The 23,031-nt window shown below is 37.9% G+C and overlaps 1 protein-coding gene across 9 annotated transcripts in view; it reads right to left on the bottom strand.

Annotated features, from left to right (window-relative positions):
* Window positions 1-23,031, bottom strand: part of diaph2 (diaphanous-related formin 2) — a 439,308-nt gene that overhangs the window by 280,619 nt on the left and 135,658 nt on the right. For all 9 annotated transcript variants that reach the window (XM_044127178.1, XM_044127182.1, XM_044127181.1 and 6 more), the window contains 6 exons: window positions 20,790-20,900; window positions 19,005-19,117; window positions 15,225-15,341; window positions 9,394-9,512; window positions 6,310-6,374; window positions 4,737-4,841 (listed from right to left, as the gene is read on the bottom strand). In XM_044127178.1, the coding sequence (XP_043983113.1) occupies window positions 4,737-4,841; window positions 6,310-6,374; window positions 9,394-9,512; window positions 15,225-15,341; window positions 19,005-19,117; window positions 20,790-20,900 (630 nt within the window). The remainder of the gene's footprint in view (window positions 1-4,736; window positions 4,842-6,309; window positions 6,375-9,393; window positions 9,513-15,224; window positions 15,342-19,004; window positions 19,118-20,789; window positions 20,901-23,031) is intronic.

The following is a 23,031-nucleotide window of genomic DNA, read 5'->3' as shown; positions in this document are numbered from 1 at the left end:
ACTGTATAAAAGGAACGCGGCGCAGCATCACTGACAGTTGGTGCTCCTTCAAAAACCTTCTTCCATTTTCATTTTTTTTCCAGCTCCTGGCATCATGAAAATACATTTCAACTCCACACCCTCAGATGTGTGATGGGCATTGATTTCACTGTGCTGTCTTTGTTTTAGAAATGTACCCATTGTGCTTTGATAATTCACTCTCTGCAACCTTGTCAAAAGTAAGAGAACAGGAACATTTTCTGCGGAGACTAAAATATTTTCCATTCAGCCAATCTTAGAAAAGCTCTCATTATGGACTGTAGAAACATAAATATTTGATGTCCACACTGGAACAAAAAGAGATGGAAACCTTCAGTTGTGTGGATTTTTTTATTTTATAAAAATCGTTAAAAATTAAAGTGTAATATTGAAAGCTAAAAATGCTTATTTTATAATTCAGGAGGTCCAATAAAATAAGACTGAGATAGAAGAAGAACAAGGTGATGTTTAGCAAGGACATCCTGATTTTCTGAACCAAATTTCGTTGAGTCAATATTGATAAAACAGAGTATACCTGAAAAGTTAACTTCCATTATTTTATTCAAAAGGTGAAACTCCAATTTCAGTTTCTCCTAAAACTAGAAAAATCCTGCACAACTAGTAAAATGAAAGTTTCTGTGACTTTCTGTTCTTCCTTTAAATTCTGAGAGACTGATTTCCAAAAAGAGGCTGAAAATCTTAGGAACTTCTGATTCTGATCACTGAGACCAGATACGACGTTTCTGATACGTTCAGGTCAGGACTGGCTTATGACAAGGAATCTAAAAGATGCAGCTAATGGTTTAATTGGTTCCCAGTGGCTCAAGAAGCACCGACAACAGCTGCAGACCAAAAAACCCTTTAAAGGGTGGAATATTGTATTTTAATGGCACATAAAGCCACTTTATATCACAATCAAGTAACTATGTTAATTTTAGTTACACAAATTCTGTGTATAAAAAACAAACCTTAAATGAATTTGACTTTACAATTTGATGTCTTGATATTGGGCCTTCTGCCTCTTTAAGAAACTCTATCTCGTCATCACAACAATGCTTCACATTTTGCCGTTTACAACTGTTCTTAGGAGCATTGGACTGAGAAGTGAATTTTAGGCCCAGCAGATCCTAACTGGTGCTGCTGCTAGTCAGGAGGAGCTGACGGGGGGATTTAGGAGGAAGGTGTGCTGTGTGAAGCAACGGTTCAGCTGAAGATTGCAGCTTGAAGAAGGAGTTGTGTGGAAAGAGGCGCTACTGTGTAGAAGCAAGCATTTTATGCACCCTGGCTACCATGGAAGATTCATGGTTTCCTCAAAATTGCACGGAAAAATCAAAGCAATACTCCAGGTATGTTTTCAATGAGGGGATGACATTGTAACATGATAGATTAAAAAAGTCAATTATTCATAGTGCTTCCTCTTTATTGGTGTTTGCCTCAAGGCTGTAATTTTCCCTGTTGCTTGTGCCTTGTCTTTAACTATATTTTTTTCTTCCAATTAACTTTTTTAGCGAGAAGCTGTTGTGGAGGCTGCCTGATCCGTACCTGTTGACTCAGCAGTCTTCCCTATGTTTGTGCAGGTCAGCAGATTCATCTAAAATAAAACAAATTACAAATGAGCTGACTAATTCTAGGGGTTTTATTGGCTGTAAGTCACAATCAGTTAAAATATTATAAATAATTACTTGACACGTATCATCATATCTGTATGGAATATATGCCTTTCTGACATACGCTAACATTTCAGCCATCCCAACAACAACAACAAAGCTCACAGAGAGAGATCTCTTCCTTGTGAGCTCTGCTACCTTTGTCAGTTAAGTCAAACTTCATAATGCATCAGGTTAGACAGCAGTCTGGCGTAAAACGACAGAGAGAGGTCTACTACACCTCCAGCTCCTCTGGGGGCCATGCTGGGTCAGCTACAAGCTGGCCAGGTTGTTAAAACCTATTAATGGGATGGAGCACCGTGTTCCAACGAACCACTGCAGTGCTGCATTATTCATCACCTCCAGAGCCGATTCAGTGAATAGCTTTCCCTCCTGCCTTGAATGGTTGCAAGCAAAAGGTTCGGGGAGTGGTGGATGAGTTCTATTTTCTTGTGATTTCGATGTCCTTTGTTGATGTTTACTCCACTCAACTCAACTGGGAGATAATCAAACAGACACATCAAACATGCTTCTTGTTACAAAGCCAAAGTTCTGGAGACAGACTCTCATTAAACTTGTTGGTTCACAAACAAGGTGAAGAGAGGCAACTCAGACATGCAAGTGTTTTAACGTCTGACAGGAATTCTGTCAAGGAGATAGATGAAAGGTTGGGGTTATCTCAAACAACATTCATATTCAGCAAAAAAAAAAAAAAACACCAGTGATCCCACAGAGGCTTTGATGGGCAAACTGAATGCGTGTCCTCACGCTGATCTGAAGGTTCTGCGCTCTGATGGGTAATAACTTCTCTAAAGCAGCGTGTCAAACGTGGAGCGGGTTCCAAAACACACCCTGAAGCAGAAATACGTCTGTCTATGAGAAAGAGACTGGTGTTCAGTGCTTTTTGTAGCACTAGAAGTGTCTCTGATGCCCAACATCAGCTGGATGATTATTACAGGCCCACAACAAACAGCAATAACTCCCTGTAATTTTACATGTGTATATTTTTCTCAGGTTAAGGGTCAAGATGAAGTTGAATAAAAGTTTTAGTTATCCTTGGTCTTCTGCTCATCTGAAATCAAATCACTCCTAGACATCCCTCTCTCTAGCAAAATTTATAAGCTCATTCTGGTGGATCCCTAAGGCTATGTTCACATAGCAAGCAAATAAGACCCAAATCTGATTTTTTTTTTTGCACATACCCGGGCCATATCCAACTTTTTCAAAGCAGCCCAAACGGCCCAACTCCAATCCGTTCACCCCCAAAAAACATTTGCATTTCACCACTTTCATATGTAGTACTAAATTGGATACGTATCCAAAGATTTTCAAAAGATCTGCAGTCAGAGTAGCCATGTCGCTGCTTTATAATTCTGCCCCAGAAGAAGCCAGATGCAGTAAACAATGGCTGAAAATTATGATTATGAAATTATGAAAGATGTCTGTCAGAGACGCACATCACATCACATCACAATCACAGCCTTCTCCACAGAAGTTGCTCTCAGTGCTTCAAAAAAAAGCCACTGACTTTAGGCAGTTCTTTGTTTTAAACAACTTTCTTTGTGGTGGTGATTTTGCGACAACCCTCCACTGCTGAATAACTTTAAAATTGATTCATAGATGGCTCTATCCTTTTCTTCTTCTGCAGATGTGGATCACTTTGTGGTTGTAAACCGCTCACACGTAAATCTAACTGCGTTCGCACTTAATTAGCAGTATAAACAAACCGCACCAAAAAAATAAATAAATAAAAACTGGATTTCAGCAAAAAATCGGATATGAGCATGAAAATCTGCTGTGTGAAAGTAGCTAAAGAGTTCCCGAGCCGAAAGATTTATATAATCTCATCAGCATATTCTGGGTTTATCCAACTACCTCCCTGAAGTTGAACATGTCTGGAAACCTCTGAGGAAAACTCAACTGTAATCATGTTTTCACAGAAATGAGGTGCTCAGGCTACTACGACCAGCACCATGTTATTGAGTGAACAAGAGCCAAAGTTAGCAATTTTCAGCATCTAATGTGACGTCAGATGGATACTGTGATGCTCCTTCTGATCCAAATGAGAAAATTATTGGTCAAAAAAGAGATGAGAGAAGTATTTTTGGCTGCTCTTACATCTTAAATATAGCTCTCAAAGTGAAATCTGAAATACTCAGTTTTCATATTGAACGCTCAAAACTTCACAAAAACCAAATCCAAAATTGTGATCGGTGCATCTCAGATGTTTGGCAGAGTTGTTAAAACTAATCATTCTTTCTAAGTAAAGTTCAACTTTCCAGGTTTTGCCTTTCACATTACACGTTCATCTGCAGTTGGAGCAGGCAGGTAGATTTTGAAAAAGGTTAAGCTGAGAAAGAGGACTGATTGCATGACTAGTCAAGACACCAGCAAAAAATCCTGAACTGTGAAGGGTAAGGATGAGTGTTTTAGAAACTGCTTCAAGCAGAAACTAAGGCTCACTTGTTCAGTCGTTACTAACAACAATAAATGAATATTTGAGATAAAAAGCAATCTAAGCAAATGAAGCAATACCATCCCTCCATGCTGGCTGAGATTAAATTCTCAAAGAAGAGAGACAAGCTGCCCTTTTATCCCAAGGCAGTACTAAAAAGGGTTTCAAATTGGGTTAAGGGGGAAATAGCAGTCATTTTCTGTACTCAGAACGGGGGGTTTTGAATGGGAAGAAACGACGTGGAAGCCTGGAAAAGAAACGGAATCCATCTCTGCGATGATAGAATTTCATAGGAAAAGCTTCAATAGAGCAATTCTCGCTTACAAAGAGCTACAACTTAGGAAGAAGATTGACCCTTTATTAAATCAAGCTGTCTTGCATGGATGATAACTCCCACTTACAGCACCTTCACATCTTTAAGTGGGGTGAAAAGGTATCCTTCTGACCCAATCAAAGTGTTTCTCAAGGTCCCATTACTCCTTAATGCTATGATTTTTCAGACACATTTTCATTTGTGTGAATGTTTGAAAAGTATTTAATATCTTTCATCTCAACTTGATCAAAATAACTTTTTGGGGGCGCCGTTTTTGGTTGTTTTCTACAGTAGAAAGATTTACCTGCGTCTCTAGAGTTTGGATTTTTGACTCCAGCTCCTTGATCTTTTCCTCCTTTTTTTGGGACTCGGCCTGGGCCTCCTGCCGTGCGCTGAACTCCTCATCAAACTGCAAGAGAAGAGAAACAAGATTGTCTGCGTGTAGATAAACACGTGTAGAGGAAGGGAAAGGTAAGCGTAGGGTTGTTTCCGGAGAGTGTCCAGAGGGGGCTTCAAGAGTAACAGAAAGCACGCTACTTCACACTCTGAGGCCCGTTTCTATCCATAACCCTTACAGCCCCAGAGTCCTGTCACCCTTTGTCTCTTGTTTGGATCTTGGTTTTCATGTATGTTGATGGCTCTAACCTTTGCAGAAACCAAGGCATGTCGCAACAATGATTTCACCAACCCAGCAGGGAGCAGAGTGAATCGCTGCGACACGAGTCTTGAGAAAAAACATTCAGGACTCCTGCTGTTGTCAGATTGAAGTTGAGACTGTGTTTCTTCCCTTAATACAGGGCAGTGAAAAAGTCAAAATTAGGTTACAAAATCATTTCTTAGGCTTTGGGACTCCAGGATACCACAGTGATTAACTAAGGAAAATTAGTAAAACGGCTTTTGTAGCGATCAGCCTATCAAAATGACCCCCAGATTGAAACGAAAGCTTGTCCAGGAGGGCACAGAAAAACCCAGACCAGCATTTAAAGCATGGAAGGTCTCACATCATTTAACTAACTGAGTTCATATCTCAAGAATTACAGAGAAACTGGGCAAACAATGCATCCATTTGAGAGTTTCACGGCAAATAAAAGAAAAAAACACCTTTGATCTAAAATAATGATTTACCACAGGACATTTTTATTATCACCATGTTTACCATTGGATCGCTAAACATTTTGTGGACCAAGGAGGCAAAAGTTGAACCTTTTGACCTTTATATGTAAGACTGACAGCATTTACCAAGCAGGGAAGGGAGTCCTTTTGGACTGGGCTTAATAGATGGAAACATTCATTCTGATCTGAGACAATGTCCAGCCATTAGTTAGTGACCTTAACTTAGGATATGCAGCAAGAAAATGATAATTACACAAGCAACAGTAAATGACTGTTTCAGAATGACCTAGTCAAAGGACAACTAAAATTTGATGTCATTTGTGTTCAGCTGACATGCAGGCATCTTTAGACGCTAATTATTTTCCCTGATATTTCTAATATCAGGGAAATATTCTGACAGTTCGCAATGTGACAAAAGAAAAAACAAGAAATCGGAGGTTTTAAAACACTATTTCACAGAACTGCTGGTAACTGAATCTGTTTAAACCTTTAAGTGAGGTCCAGCCTTAATACATAATTACATCAAGGCTTTTCCACATAACTTAACTCTCCCCAACCTTGTGCACAAATAAGTATACATCAGAACATCACCATCGATTCTTGTAATGCTGATACGGATCATGTAGCGTCACAGCCAGGTATTGATTTGGGCATGCTAAATCAATAGCTTGTCTGGGAGCTCTGGGGAAGAAAAAACTTTGCTGATGGGAGCTGGCCAACCAAAAGGAAGGGAAGGGGGGTTATTTGAGTGATTAATGTCTCACCTTTTTGGAGTACTCTACAGCCTTCTGTTCACTCTCTTCAACTTTGGCTTTATCCACACACTGATCTGCAAGACAAGAAGGGCGCGAGATACTTCAAAGGCATCTTAGGGTGCAGCATGCATCTTTATCTCATTGTGTATCTCACTTTTAAAAGTATATCCAATACCAATTTAGGTCATTCATCTGGGCTGTGAGAGTTACTTAGGAACCTTTTTTTTTCATTTAGAGTGCCAAAATGTATTCTAGGGAAGCTAGCACTTCATTATTTCCAAAAGGAATAATTTCAAACACAAATTGAAGGTACCCAAGAATACATGGAATATGGCAATCTGCTCATCAGATTTCTATTTAAAAAAAAAAAAGAGTTAGCATTATCTGTATGCTAAAACCTTACGTGGAATAGAAACATGATCATTACAGGTCAGGTAAGTTGTTGGACCTTGGCAAGTTTAAAGTAGCAAACGAAAAATCAATGAGATCTGTAAGTGTACAGTAGATTTGTAAACCAGATTTTTTTGGATGTAGATTATGTCCTTCACTCTACAAGACTCCAAAAAGAATCTGACATAAACTGACTTTTTATCTTTTATAGATTTATTGTTTTTGTTTTTTTTTTTATATAAAAAACATTTTTTTAATACAAAATGTTTGCAAATCTAAACATATGGACTCTTATATTTACATCTCAAACAAAGCTTATTTGTTTGAAAACCTTTTTCAAATAACAACAATAACAACAACAACAAAAATCTGCAAAATATGGCATGCTTTTTTATTCAATATCTTGTACTCTGACAACCATAAATAAAATCCAGGAACCTGCTTTGTTGGCTTTGAAAGACCAACAAAGCAGTAAATGGAGCCGTCCAGAGTGATTTAATGTAAGTCTAAGCTCAGCTCTTCTGTGAAGGTTTTACAGGCTTGTCAGAGAACATTGACGAGCAAACCAACAGAAAGAAGACCAGGAAACACACCAGACAGCAAAAGTGGGCAAACATGCTCACACCATAACTAACAGAGTTGGTGTGAAGATAGATGAAGCTAAATATAAGGTAGAAAAAAAACTATATTTAGTCTGGAAAAGACCTTTCACCTTGCAGCAGCCAGAACCACAATGGAGTAGCTTAGATCAAAGTCTATCAGTATAAGAATGGCTCAGTGAAGCTCCAGGCCTAAATGTGGCCTGGAGACCTAAGAGATGAAACCTGATGTTCAAAGATGATATCCATACAATCACCCTGAGCTGGAGGAATTTTGCAAAGTATAAACAAACCTGTCTATTTCTACATGTGCAAAAGTTGATAGATATGCCAACAGACCTGCAGCTGTAATTGCAGAAAAAGGGGGTTCGACAACAATTTGACTCAGACTGAATGCTGAAGTAGTAGAAAAATGGAGAAAAACACATTTCAATTCCCACATGTTTGTTTCAGTGAGCTTCAGCAAAGTGGGAGAGAAAGCTTCAACCAGCAGGCAGTTGCATACAAATGAATGTCACCATTTTCAGATTTCTATTTAAATAAATAAAAATACACACTTTCTTGTCATTTCAATTCACTATTATGTATGAGTTTGTATTGGTGCATCATTTAAAATCCCAATAACGTACAAAGAACTTTAGTATTACGATGCAGCACATTGAGAAAATGTTCAAGGGAGTTTGAATACTTTTGTGTTGAAGCAATAGATGAAGCTTGTTTAGTGGAGAAATGAGAGGAAGTGTACATGATTCATGACCTACAAACACTGTTTGGCTTTGGAAAAATGCTTTTTCAACAAATTGCCTCAAGTTTTAATGTGAGTGGATCAAGGCATTTTGTCCGCAGCCTGCCATCTTTACACAGCTACAGCTTAACATGACAACTCGCTTTAAAAGAGGAAACTAAAATGCTAAAAATAGGTCTAAAAAGGGCAGAAAAGACACATTTCATCCCTCCATGAGCTTTTTATTAAACTTCAGCAAAGTGTGAGAGAAAGCTTCATGCAGCATCTGTTCTCAAGGGATAAGTTTAGAAACTTTTAATGACCCTTTGTTGGCAAGTTACAAGCTAGCGACACAACTGTGAGAGACAAAGTCAATTTATTTTTATTTTTCAGCGAAAAAAAAAAAAAGAATATCTCCTTTGGCAATGCAGCTCAAATTAATGTTGTCTGCTTGACTCCACCAACACACATTAACTGAATTAAAGCAAACACTTCTCCATTATATGATTCATTTGGCCAAATCAAACCCACTTTTCTGTAAAATGTATTCTCATTCTATGCAAGCCAGATAGACTGGAAATGAGTTTAGCTAGTAAATATATTGATTTTTGAAAAGAATACAGTTATGCTAAAAAAAAAACAAAAAAACTAGTCCAACACCAACCAGATACATTGCAAATCAAAGTATTGATTTTTGAAAAGAATATACAGTTATGCTAAAAAAAAAACTAAAAAAAACTAGTCCAACACCAACCAGATACATTGCAGTTTGTGGATTAATTATGTTTTTATGTGCAGTTAGATGTAGCGTAGTAATAAAAATCAACACAGTCAGAATTTTTATATGTCTGACTCTGTTTAACATTTGCAACATCAACTGAATGTTGTTGTGAATTATTATTTCACAACAACATTTAAGGGGTTATTTAAGGAGTCAGCAAATGCTGGTTGTAATGCATTCCTCTAGCAGAATCTGAGCAAAATGGGTCAATGGACACATTGTTTAGAGCAGGGGTGCTCAATACGGCCATCGACCGGTCGATCGCCAGAAGGTTTTGAGTCGATCTCGGCAGTAGGTGACAAACTGAATGCCGCCAGGACGCCAAGACCAGCACTTCCTCTTCTGACAGGCTTATCAAAAATATTCAAGATCCAAAATGTTTGTAGCTTCATTAAAGAATAATATTTTTTATTAAAAAAAACAACAAAACGTGATAAAATTAATAATCTCAGTAATTATTGTTTCAACTAGGTGTTGCGCAATTCAGTGCAATCCGGTTCCATTATCAAAAAATATTAGCATTAGCAAAACTATTAGCATTTTCCAACAAAAGGTGGCACATAAACAACATTTGCAGTAGGAAATAGTCGAAAAGTTACCAATAAGCTGAGTGAAGTCCACATCCAATCGTTTACTGTAACCAAAGTCAGGGTCCGTCCCACTGCGATGCAGAACCACCTGAGACACGCATTCCTCGATCACCTTGTAGTACTGAGGTCTGAGAGAGGTCACGAGACAAAGCAGAACAATTAGACATGAAAGATATGAGTGACACAAAGCCCACAAGGCTAATTAACCACAAATGATTCCCTTATCCAAGTAGAGGTCACAAAATGCCATGTCGAAAAGGCTGCTGCTGGAGAAAATAGGTACACCATTAAATTTGATCACTTGCTTCACCCTTATCGTAAATTTAGCAGATTAATGGCTACACAGAAACCAACCACGCGATTGTCTGTCCATTTCAAGGTGACTGACGGCCACCAATGCTACGCCTGCCCCCTTGCATAATTTGCAATCTTCTGTGCCAATTAGGGCGACCGTAAAAACTGAAATGTAAATCTAATCAGTGTAATGTGTGTAATTAAAGGCACAATGGGCAGGAAAACATGCTAGGCAGTTGGGAGTGTGACTGGGAGCGTGGCGTCGTCAAACACGGACTGTGAATCAGCCTGAAAGTCCGTCGCCACCGCGCAGGTTGCTGTGTGACCTTTTCTGTGTAACATTATCAACTTTAATTGCAAGTGACATTTAGCAAATACAATGCCATCTTAAGCCGAGCTCCAAACTGAGAAGTAATTATTTTTTAACCCTGATACAGTCCAGCGTTTGATGTTTAAATCTGAAACCAGTCTTTTTCTTTTTTTTTTCTTTTTTAGTCTTCCAGAAGCTAAACATCATCTACTTTGCAAGTTAAATTTTCATCTTGGGTAGCAGATGTTTGAAAAACTGTCAGCCAAGGCACCCTGACAACAACCTAATATACTAAAACTAAACTTCACTGTTCAAGTGCATAAAAGGGTTCTGAGACATCAAACTGATGTCTCCTGCTGGGCCTCTTCAAAACATCAAAACACAAAAAAACCACACTTGAACACATAAAAATAAAAGCCTTCAACAGCAAATTGTACAATCACCACATGCAAGAAAAATAATTACCTTTAATGTCCAAAAGACATGAGTCTATATTTTAATAAATACAACCAAACTAAAACAAAAATGGGATTAAGTCAACTTTTTAGAGTCAAAAAATGGTTAAAAAACAAAGTTTGTTTATTCTTTTAATGTGTTTTAAATTATAAAACCTTTAAAATAAATACATATTTTGTCGTAGCGGAGTGACCTCACACTTGGAGAAAGTTTTATGAATAGTAAATTATATAATGCAATATATAAGTATAATGTGAAGCTGGCCAAGATGGATAACAAAACAGATCTGAAGTGAATCATTGAAGCATAATTACTAAAAGAGAAATCCATTAGCATCTGGAAAACAGCGGTCTGATTAAATAATCAGAGAAAATTATTCAGTTTGTTTTTGGTACCAGCACAGAAATAAATTCAAAGTACAGTCGTCGATTAAGTCCCTCTGATCGTCATTAAATTCCTAATTAAAAAAACAACTGCACTTTAATGTGTTTTGTTATTTTACACCGGTGGTTGACAGTAAAAGATCCACCTTTGTACATAAATATGCTGGAGTTTAATATTTTTAGCTTCCTCTAGATTTTCCAATTGATTTATAACCGCAGACGTCTAAAAGCCGGAGGTTTTAAGACGACTTAGATTAGATAAGGACTTCAGTCTGATCAAAGGCTTGGCTGTCGGTTGGTTCTGCGTGAAAAAACATTGAGCAAGAAGGAGGGAAAGCAATACTGCTGCTAAAATGTGATAATTGATTGCAGCAGGCAGAACTGTGAACAAAGTGTCTGCTGCCAGGTGGGTTAATTTTGTCCAAAAAGACCAAAAACTGCACATAAACACAATATGTCAGCGAGAAAATAAAAAGGAACATGAGCGCTCTTTGTTGCCATCAAACATTAAATGAAACAGAGGTAATATCTGCCTTTTTAAGTCTAACAGCTAATTTCAAAGTCTATTTTTTTCCACTGTGATACCTTGTGGGTGGACAGGGCACACAAATGTTGTATAAAAGAAAAAAAAATCCAGAAAAAACAAGAAATTTATAGCCAAAGTAAATAAGAATAAACCAGCATTTAGGTGTGTTGTTTTGAAAGCATGAAATGCCACACATTAATCTTGAGCTGGTGAATTCACCCACTCATGACTGGCACAAGCTGGTGAAAGCTCACACGTCGCCCTGCATAGCTTAAACACTGTGGGGACTCGGCTTACAACTGTCATGAATGCACAGCACATTATTATCTCAATAAGCCACACTATTTTCCCCTTCGTCCTCCATCCTCCACCACCAAGCAGATAGAGACTGGGTGGAGATAACTAGAGATGGAGAGAGTGACCCAGAACTGTCAGGGCCCTTCCACAGTGGGCAGGCCTGGGCTCCTGAAGCGGGCACATGTCCCCAGGATCATCCTCAACTTCTTTTTCTTTGGCACCTTCATTTCTTCTAGTGATAACTTGTGGTTCAGCCACTTGATCCAGCCCTGCTCCACATAACCAGTGTAATCCCCATATCACCAGGCTCCAAAAGAGCAGATCTGCTCTATTTTTGCTGGGTGGGTTTGATGTGTTCCAATTCATTACACTTGCAAGAAAAGATTAATTGTCAAAAATAAACCCAGCGCCAGAGGGGGGAAAACATACAACTTTTGTTTTGTTTGGAGACTTTATAGTAGACAGAGAGGGTTCACTGATAATTAGAAGACTGCAGTGTTTAAAAAACAAATGCTTATTGATATTATATTTAAAAATAAAAGTGGTAGCAAATGGAAAATTGAGTGAGATTAAAAAGAAAATAGGAAATACAATTCCTTGTAAATGTTCTGGACTTTTACAAGTCATGTGAAAACCACAAACATCTGTGCATTTTATTTGGATTTTATTCAACAAATCAACACAAATATGTGAATAATAGGGGAAGGGAAGATGTACAAAAAGATATACAGTTTTCAAAACATGTTAAAAATAAAAATCAGACGCGTGCTGAGAAATGTAAGGGTATAATAGTAAAACTCAGAAGACACAGCAGACACCTGCTGTGTTTAATTTAATCCCAGTATAAATGCAGCTGTTCTGCAAACGCCTAAGAGGTTTGTTAGAGAAAATTACAAAACAAAACTCATCAGGAAAATTGTATTAAAAATCATATTTATGGAAATGACAAAACCTAACATTACAACTACAAAAGGCTGCAAAGGCTGATAGTTTAGATCGAAGGATGTTTATGTGAAAAATTGCTCAGTCAAAGTCCAACTGAGCAGAAAATTTCCATCTCTAGAAATGTAGATATAGTAGATCCACTCTAAAAGCTGTAATTGTATAGGTATATATATATATATATATAGATATATATATATATATATATATATATATATATATATATATATATATATATATGTGTATGTGTGTGTGTGTGTGTAACTGACTGACAGTTCACAATTATATAACGTTTTAGGATATAACATCGCAAGAATCCATTGAAGTTTGTAGCTGCAGCATAACAACACATAAATAAGTTTGAAAAAATAATATACACAAGCTCATGTTTTTTGTAAATTGGTGTGGATTCAGTGTTCTCCCTCACATTCACCTCATCCAAACTCAAATCAAAATACAGTATTTATTTAAAAAGCTGCTTGGACTGCATTAGTTCTCCATCTTCCATAATCTGCAGCTGTGATGTGCAGGGAATTAAATGTCTCACTCATAACGCAATTCTACTCATAATGTTTGTGTTCTGAGTTCATGTTTGCATTAGTTTGGTTGGTTGAAGGGAAAGGAAATTCATAACATATCTTTTGAAAGAACTTTAGATGATTTTTCATGAGCAGTTCAACTGATCCCTTCATGCTTCTGCCTCAAGGAGCTGAACATGGACAAGGAAGCGGAGGTAGACATGGATGGTAAATGTGAATTCTATTTCTCACTTCCTCCGAATAGATGAGGAATGCATTATTCATGACTCCAAGGGGACAGCAACTTGTCTTTAGTAAATTCATCCACCTCCTCTCATCCTCAAGTTATCGTCCAACTTTCTTTTTTTAAGCTGCAGTTCTGCAAAAAGTTCTGACGCAGCATGAAATTAATCAGAGCCTCTCTATTAAAATAAGTCACACTCTCATTTTACAGTCACCAACTAATCTGCTTTTTCAAACATTAGGCAGCTTACATTTTAGACTGGCTTAATTCTCAACAAAACAAAACGATGTCCTGACTGAAACGGCTCCCCTGATAATGATCATTTAGACAGTGCAAAGAAATAAGAACCACCAACTATTAAACTGCTTTCTCCTGTGAAACACAGCCAACACTCATCCAATTAAGGTTGTTGGCTAGAGTTCTTCAAACTTGCAGAATTTAACATACAGATATCAGTGATGTAGCACTTCTGTCCTAGATAATGATTCAAGCTACAGCAGTCTGGGGGAAGTGATCCAAAAAAAGACAAAATACAAACAATATTTTGGTTTGTAACTTTCAGGCTGTCATTGGGTAAAGTTATTGGAAAAAATACAGTGGAAGAGAAATTATCATCTGAGGGTTTATAGTTAAAACTCATGAAGGAGTGTTAGAGACACCTGCCGGGGAAAAAGGAGAGGCAGAAGCAAGTGAGGTTGTCTATGACAGCCGTGTCATACGGCAACAGTCTTCAGTCAGAGGCCGACAGACTCTTTGTTAGGCTGACTGCTACTGGAGATCTTTTCTGCCCACAGCATCACTTTTCACAACGGCTGAAGAAACTTGAAAGGTATTAACATTTAATTTCTTTTGGGGAAAAGTAAAGCAATTTTGAACTTGGAAAAACAAAACAAAACGCTGCGGAAAAGTATATGAATAATTTGGTTGAAATAATGCTGCCTTGTGTAAATAAGTAACTAACTTTATAGTTCAGAATAATATTTACTAAAAAAGTTATATTTCTTCTATAAGACATAGAATTACCAGATAAGCATTTTCTCACAGAGATTCTCTTGTACTTCATTCTGAACCTTTATCAGTTTATTATAAAACAGATAAAAATCAAACTTTTTACCAGGCCAAACTTTATAAGTTTGTCGAGTTGTGTAAATACAACAAATTAGGTGTTCCTTTTTAAAGTTTTCAGATTTCAACTGGAGGTTTCTCACACACATTGCTCTCATATTCTACTGTCAATAAAAATAAAACTGTTTATTTTATCTTTTATAGATCTTTATTCGATCTTACATAGTGTCTGATGTTAAAAAATCATTCACACAAACAGCACAGTGCCGCCTCCTTTAGTGAACATTTTGCTGCAGCATCTGAAACGTAAAATACAGAGAACGGCAGTGTTATCAGACTGCATGCTAATAATAGTTAGCAGTGCCGCTGTCCTGCAACCTTGAGACACGTCTCTGCCCCAGCACACCTGAATCTAATCAATGGATAATGACAAGACATTTACAAATATTGCTGACATGCCAAATTCAGCCATTTGATTCAGGTGTATGGGAGCAGAGAGGCATCAAAACGTTGCTGCTGATTAGCCTGATCACTGAGCCTGTTCTGATTAACAATGCAGCTAATAGCTCAAATGTTCCTTTACATTTTTAAGTGTCTCTTTTTTGAAAGGCAGATGTAAGTCCAGAAAATACATTTTATGGACATTCGGGCATTCGTTAAAGAAAAGTGCCTGCGTGAACGTAAAATGAGAATGATGGGTTTGTGGGTATTGTATCTGCAGTTATAGAGGCAGAGTGAGAGCTAGCCTCACCGGGTCATCAGTCAATACAAGGCCAGGAGTATGTAAAAGCCAAACAGAACTTACCTGATGTAATAGTCATTCCTGATAAGCAATAGGTGCTGAAGGATTGACAGAAAGTAGGTCTCCGAGGCGGTGTCTTTCACCATATTTGACAGGAGATGGTACACTTCATTCATATCAGTGAAGGAGCAAGGTTAAGGGAAAAACAACTTTTTTTCTTAAATCAGATAGCTATAAAAGCATCCATTCTGACAAATTTATTCAACTTCTGCGAACATTTAGAGGTTATTACAGTTTGTTTTCATTAGAAGCGTTTATTTTTTATTTTTTTATAGATTGCAGCTCAGCTTCTCTGACAGGCATCATAGCACAAAAGTCAACAGAGATATAATTTCTCTTTTCTGCTGTCTCTCAGGGGAGCTGTGACAGAGTAAACTGCTAAGTTGAGAAGGGGGGACTGGCATTGAAGAAGGCTCCCACAGGTTCACCTGTCACTCCAGACCTTTTAAGACATACAAAACTAATTACATGAAAAAGCCATGCAATGCTTTACTTTGCTCCACCAACTAAATCTTGAGGATTTGATCTTTTGCAGGGTAGAAGCATATGTGAGGCTAAACCTTTATACTGAAACTGGCATGCACGCAGAAGAAAAATGTTTGGCGATTAAATTTGCAAAAGCTATTGATTGTGTGTCTTAGCTTTGCTTTGCTTTTAAAGGAGAATCCTTTAAAAGCAGCCGGTAAATCTAACGGGTCTTTTAATGCTTTAAGTTTAAGTCTAATGAGCAATACATCCTGATCGGAAGCATTTGTTTTGATTCTTCAACTGTTCAAAGAAGAGAAGATGATAGAACAGAAATTAGATGCTCAAACAATGGAAGTTAAAGGAAAGTATGAACACATTTTAGATAATTGCACAGGATACGGTTCACTGCTACTCATACAGTTGTATTGTATAAAGTGGACAGAAAAAAATAGAAAAAATAGTAGAAATGTTAATATTTCCCCTGACATCAACAGCAAAAAATCTGAAACCTGAAGACAATTAGGTGTTCAACAAATGATCAAACAAAAAAAAAAAAAACACAAATAAATCTAAATTATGTCTAAAAGGTGGATCCAAGTCAGCAGACAGACAAATTTTAATTTACAATTTCTTCATAAGAAGAGAGGCCAATTATCCAACCAGAATTATGCCAGGTCCTTGTTGATGTCAACCAATCATTTTGCTAAGTGGCATTTTCTATTACTAGAGTTGGGTAGGTTTTATTATCAATGATCAAGTTATGTCATATCAATGAATCAAAGCCTCAAATTATGACGACATTCAAGCTCATGATGTACACTTAAGAGTGGAGACGATTAAAATCTAAACACAAATCGTAGCTGTTCACAATCTGCATTAAAGTATTTAAACCCACAGTGTCATCAACCACCACAGCCAACACAGACGCCAGAGAAATGTGTTCATGATCTATGGGTTGCTCCGCTTGCCAGATCCCTCACTGCGTTTGGAAAAGATCAATGCTTTTAAATGCTGTTTCACCGCTCTCCGAATCAATGTTAACAGTGTCTGTAATTAAAATGCTTTAAATATTCTTTTTTTCTTCTTTTAGAAACACAGGGGGGAATTAAAGCTCTTCTAAAGTATCGTTTCTCTCCTCTGCACTACCTGGGAGAATTACCAGCCCTGGGAGATTCAATTATAACCTCACCACAGCTGCATTTCAGAAGGCGGGGCGAGGAGCTCACCCTGGGAGAGAGCCGAGCTTCGTTCATCTATCACTAACCTTCGGACGTAACCCTGCTGTAAAACGCTGAGCTCCTCCATGCCCCCCTCATTCACGCAATCGAAGCTTTTTCTCCTCACTCTCAGTTTCTCTCTCCGTCACTTTATGCTCTCTCTCCAAATAATGAATAAACATGAGTGGCAGTCAAGTGTGATGTAGGCCAGTCAGTGGTGGGGTCAATCAATCACCATTCCACAGTTCATTAATATTTATTAGAGCCTGGAGTCATCTCCTCAGCACCTGAACCCAGAGCTGGACAGAGGAGACGAGTCTCTTCAGGTTAATATTTATGAAACCGCTGGGAGAAACAAGACACATGTGCAGAGCTCAGGTGGTAGAGGTTTTTTCTGGTGTGTGTGTGTGCGCTCCATCCAGACAAAAGGACAAAGGGTAACCTGGGTTTTCCAATCAGGGCCATACCTCACAGATCAATACAACATTGTCCTTGGAAACAAACATTAGGCCTTCTCATTTGTGAACCTGCTCAAGCACATCATTAATCCAGCTACACCTCCCCACCTCCACCAGCCCCTCTCTATGCACACATTCACAACTCCTCCTCCCCTCGCAAGTGTCACACCAAACTGTCACTCACCGTGGCACTTTTATGCCCTTACAAGAGCTGTGGAAGAAAATGGTAGCAGGAACGAACATCTACATAATGTCAGAGTCTGGTTCGTCTGCTCACAATGTCAGCTATTCATACATGGCCTGGGAGAAGATTTCTGAATTATTAAAGAGCTCCTCTCTCGGATGCCAGGAGAAGTTTGCCACTCAGGACTAAATTTGTGCTCCTCTTATTACGTACACGCCAAGATTTCAGAGCCAAAAGGTGGAGAAGCGAGTAGTGCGGCTACAGGTGCATCTCAGAGAATTAGAATATAGTTGACAGGGTGTTTTTATTTTTTTTATTTCAGGATTTTAATTCAAAATGTGAAATGTGAGGCATAGATTTTGATAAATTTTGATGGTTATGACTTTCAGCTAATAGAAATTCCCAAATTTAGCTTGTCAGAAATGAGAAAAGACAAAAACAAAACATTGTGTTTTGGTCTATATACCCAGAGTCCATTTTCCAAGCACACTAATGGAAAGTGTAGTGGAAGGAAAAATATGGTAGAAGAAGCAATAAAAATTCTTGAAAAATAATGAAAATGCTTGGTTATGGGTTTTTTGCATGAATTACTGAAGCTGTGAACCTGAGAGTCTGTTGAGGTGATAATGGAGCCCAATTTACTTTAATATTGCCATTCAACTTGTCAGCTTTAAGTGTCTAATCTTTCACTTTCCAACTAAGAAGGTTAGAGTCAACACAGTGATATCATCGTCATTAAACTGGATATTGGTACTTTGGCCATTGTGGACAAGGTGTGAAGTCTTCCTAGTATGTATTTTAGCAGACTTTTTCCTTCTACTAAACTTTCTGTCAATATGTTTTATTACAGCACTCCAATTTTTGAACTGAATCATGGCAATAACATAAGAGTGGTGCATTAAAAGACCCTGTAATTAATACTAATTTATTTCAATTGCTCTGAAAACTGAATTCTTACTAATGTAAGCTAGTAATCAAAATGCACTACAAGAAAGGCTTGAAATATATCACAGTTGTCTAATGAATCCATCATACAGTATGAGTTTCCCTTTTTGAACTGAATTACTGAAATAAATTACTTAATTAAGATGCTAGAAATATTAATTTCATACTTTTTTTTTTCTTGTGTTTGATTAATGTCTTTCACAATTCAAAGCTAACAAAAAGACAAAAAGAAAACTAATGAGAAGAGGGAAAGGACTGAAGGAAAAGAGCAAATAAAGGAGTGAAGAGGCCAGAGGTTAATATGACTGGGTTATTTACCAAGTGTACCTGTCTGGGGATAGAGCAGGATATTGTGCTTTGACTCATCTAATCCTCCTCTAATGAACAAAGCCATGGGGCAGATTTACTCTGCAAAGCTGGACCAAAACCGACGATACGCACCGGCACACCGCTAGTTCTGCAGGAATATGCGTCACGCCTCTATGTGGAAACACAAAAGACCAAAGGATATTCCATTTCAGCACGGATGTCGTCCAGACGATGGGAGAGTTCGATGGCGTCTTCATCTTTGTTCTCATTGAACACCTTCAGCTGAATATCCAGCTCCTCTGTCTTTTTTATCTCCTGGAAATCAGTGAAAGGAGTTAGAAGGGTTTTTTTTTATACAGTGTAATATAAAATACACAGCTATTACATTACCTTCCAACTAAAATGCCTCGCAAAAGTATTTACACCTCACTGAAATTCTTCACATTCTGTCACGTTGCATCATAAAAACTAGAAAGTCCCACATTGGAATTGTGTGTGTTGGTGATGGCAGCATCATACTGTGGGAAAGCTTTTCATCAGCAGTCACAGGACAGCTGAATGGAGCTAAATCTGCTTGCAAAACCACGCTAAACATAATCAAAACTGTAACCGAGTGGTTCAGATGAAAGCATAACAATGTTTGAATGGCCCAGTCAAAGTTCAGACCTAAATCATATTCAATCAATATGTGTATACTGATTATTTTTCATAAAATTGGCAGATGCCTGCAACTGTTTTTCATTGAAAAATGGCTCTACAAATCACTTAATACAAATACTGCAATCCTCCTGTCTTGTCGTGTTTTATCACAAAACATGCAGTTAAATATACTGAAGTTTGTGGATATAGCATGGCAAAATGTGAAAAACTTTTGGAAAAGTTATCTTGGAATAAAAAGAAAACTAAGATAGCATCGACCCTCTCGCCAACAGCTCCAGACAGAACCAATTCCTGCACACCTGTACCAGCCACAAGGGGACACAGAGTTGCTCTTTACCACTTCCCTATGAATCATCAGCAATGGAGTTTATGCGCTGAGACACAGCCAAATGTAACCCAATTTCTGTAGGTATCAATCACCGTGCACCGTTGTTGGGGTGCACCATCTGTCTCCAGCAGCCAACACAAGTTTGCAGGGAGATGCACAATGACACACAAAAGTAAAGGAGGGAGAAGAAGAAGGGAGGCAAACACAGGCAGCCAAGGACTATCAGAACAAAACAAATTGCGCTTTCTTTTTCGGCGTGCTTCACTGTTTCTTGGCCAACAGATACACACCTTCCTGAGCATAACTCATAATTAGATGAAGGAGTGTCACGCTGAATGTGGGCAATAAAAGTGGCAAATGTGGGATTCATAAACGACTGTACACAGAGGCTCTTTCATATCAGGGGGCAGAAATGGAGATAATTAAAGTAATGACCGTAAAAATCAACAGGAGCAGCTGGGATGACTTATTAACAACTGGCTCTGTGACACATTCACCCCACTTGCAACAAATGAGAGTTTGAGTGATGAGCCAGAGCTCGCTCGCCTTCGGCTCGTGTGAAGCCGTGTACGGTGAGGTAGCCGATAATGACGGCGCAGTGCAGAGGTGCGAGCTCTGCACCGCGCTCTCCACAATCCCTTGCTACTATTAATCACACCAATTGTTTTGAAGCTTTTCTATGCAGTCACTCCCATTTTTCTTTCCAAAAATCATTAAAGAAAAATAATTAAATCTAATTTAATTACATTTAACATCTAAAATGCACATCAATGAGTAGATTTCTTCGAAAGGCAAAAGTAGGAAAAAGACTTGCTTCATTGAAGCAAAGTAAGAAATAATTGGTTTGATGAGGTAAAATTTAACCAAACTGACTTAAACTACTTCAATGATCTTGTTTGGCAGATGAAGAATACGTTAAATATTTAGGTCACTTCATTCCTCTTCAATAAAGTTAGGACTGATCTACGTCTGACTGCCAGTTGTTCTCCGTTGACTCACAGGAAGGATCTTCTTTAAGCCGCATCTGAGGAACTCGTTGCGTAGATGTATCCGGAAGTCCAGGTCGTCAGGCGAAGTGACCAGGGCGTTAATCAGCTGCATACAGGCGACCTGGAGATCATAAAAATAAAAAGCAATAAACATATGAGCAAAACAGAAACTAAAATTTTGGCTTTCCTGGCTGAATTGCAGATTTTTGAGGGGTTTTTTTTCCTCTTTTTTTAGGGACTAAACCAAATGAAAGAGAAAAGCTACTGCATATTCTTTGAGAAAGGTAGTAGCTTTAAATTAAACTGTAAAAAAACAGATTACAAGAATATCCTTATGTGCATCACAGCATTCGTGACCTTTATGTGATTTATATTAAATATTAAGAAAGTGAATGCTGTTGTCTGATAGGCTGATAAACAGGAAACAGGAGCAAAGAATGATTTTATGAGCATCTGCTCCTACATCAAAACTGGAATCGGTCCATTTCAGATTTCTTTCCAATTGACTGGTGCATCTCTAAATATACCAAGCATAAAAAGTAAAAACAATTGGTGTTTAGTCAGTTATTACTTGATAGCAAATCCCATACCGTTGGAAAGCCTGTTTGTTTCTCTTTGAATAGTAATTATTTGTAAGAATAATGCATTTGCAGACTGAGCAGCAAAGTTAAATATGTGACTTGTTAAATCCTCTCTGCCAACACCAAACGGATTAATCCACTATTGACTCCAGTTTTGTGTCATTTATTATATGGGATTAATGGAGTTTGAAGAAACAAGGTATATTTAGCTATTTAATTTTAAGTCCTTCATAAAAAAATAAAATAAAAAATAAAAAATAAAAAAAACCCAGAGGCTTTAGTACAGTGTGGGAGAACAACATAACATCACAAGACTGGCATGACTTCCTTGGCTGCACACTGCTATGTGATAGGAAGTATTTGTCACAGTTTAGGCAGCTATAAGTGGGCACACTTCTGCTAATCTGCTAGGGATCTAATAGAAGAACTTTAGCCTTTTTGCTAACATTTAAAGTGTTTAGTGCACTTAGCTTCTCGTAAACTAATAAATCTAAAAGTGCTAATTTATTTTTCTGTTTTATGGACAGTTGGATGAACTTCAAAATTTGTGAAGTTCATCCACAAATTGAACTTCAATTTGTGGATGTTCTAAAAGTCAGAACTGCTGACTTTTACTCAGCAGTTCTGTTTCCTCTTCTCACATTCTACAATTGAGTTATACAGAAAATTACAACTCTTACATGAACACACAACCATGGGTGGCAACTAAACAAATACATGCAGAAATTCACAAACATCAATTGTTTTGAAAGCCTTTTTGTTGGTAATCTTCATATTCTTCATCTAGGAAGCGGTGCAGCAAGAAATGTTTATTTTGTACCGAGAATGCAATCAACACTAAAATCTACTGATATCCTTTGTGCTTTCTGTCTGAAGCTCTACTCAACAACTCTAAACCTGAAAACGAGGGGGAGATCTGTATGAAAGAATCATTTTCTGTAGCAAAGCATGCAATAAGAAATTTGACCCTGTTGAGGGTAATATATTACGTTGTAACATGTTGTGTCATTAATACATGGCTGAAATTGGCGCTTTGCCATTAACTTCTGTTAAATACCATGTCAGTGTAGGACTTTAGTGTTAGAAGAACTAATGTTTATGAGTAGTGCTTTAGTTAGCAAAACACATTTTTTAGTTAGTGGTGCCTGCTATTCGCTAATGGTTGTACTCAGTGGGGTAGAAGTCAGGACTTCATGAAGCCATTTCATGCTTTCTGCGTCACAAATACTGGAGGTCGCCTCCAATAAAGATCACCACTGGTTGCAGCTCTTCATCTTAATTTATCTCCCCATTGAGATTGCCTCCTATAATGACAGACCGTGTCCTTTTTTGGGGGAGTGAAACGACGCCTCATACCATCACACTGCCACCACTAAAAACTGCATGGCATTGGCAGAGAGGATCTGGCCTGACTTTAATGGATGAAACCCACATGCAATAGTGTTTAACAAACATGCTTTATTTACAAATATGGGCCTATTTAATGAGACATAAACAAAATTATTTAATTTTTTTATGCTCAGTGTGTAATGCTTGGTTTATATTGCTTAATGGTGTGTTTTCACTATTGCTCTTCAGAGCCTAAACCGCAGCACTGAGGAGAAAAGTAAAGAAAGAATCAGGTAAAATGAGGAACACACTCCAGTTCTGTGAGGCTATTGACTAGACGTG

The sequence above is a fragment of the Gambusia affinis genome, linkage group LG09 (genome assembly GCF_019740435.1).
Source record: "Gambusia affinis linkage group LG09, SWU_Gaff_1.0, whole genome shotgun sequence".
Taxonomy (NCBI): domain Eukaryota; kingdom Metazoa; phylum Chordata; class Actinopteri; order Cyprinodontiformes; family Poeciliidae; genus Gambusia; species Gambusia affinis.
Note: the sequence above shows the minus strand (reverse complement) of the source record. Positions and strands in the feature narration are given on the sequence as shown.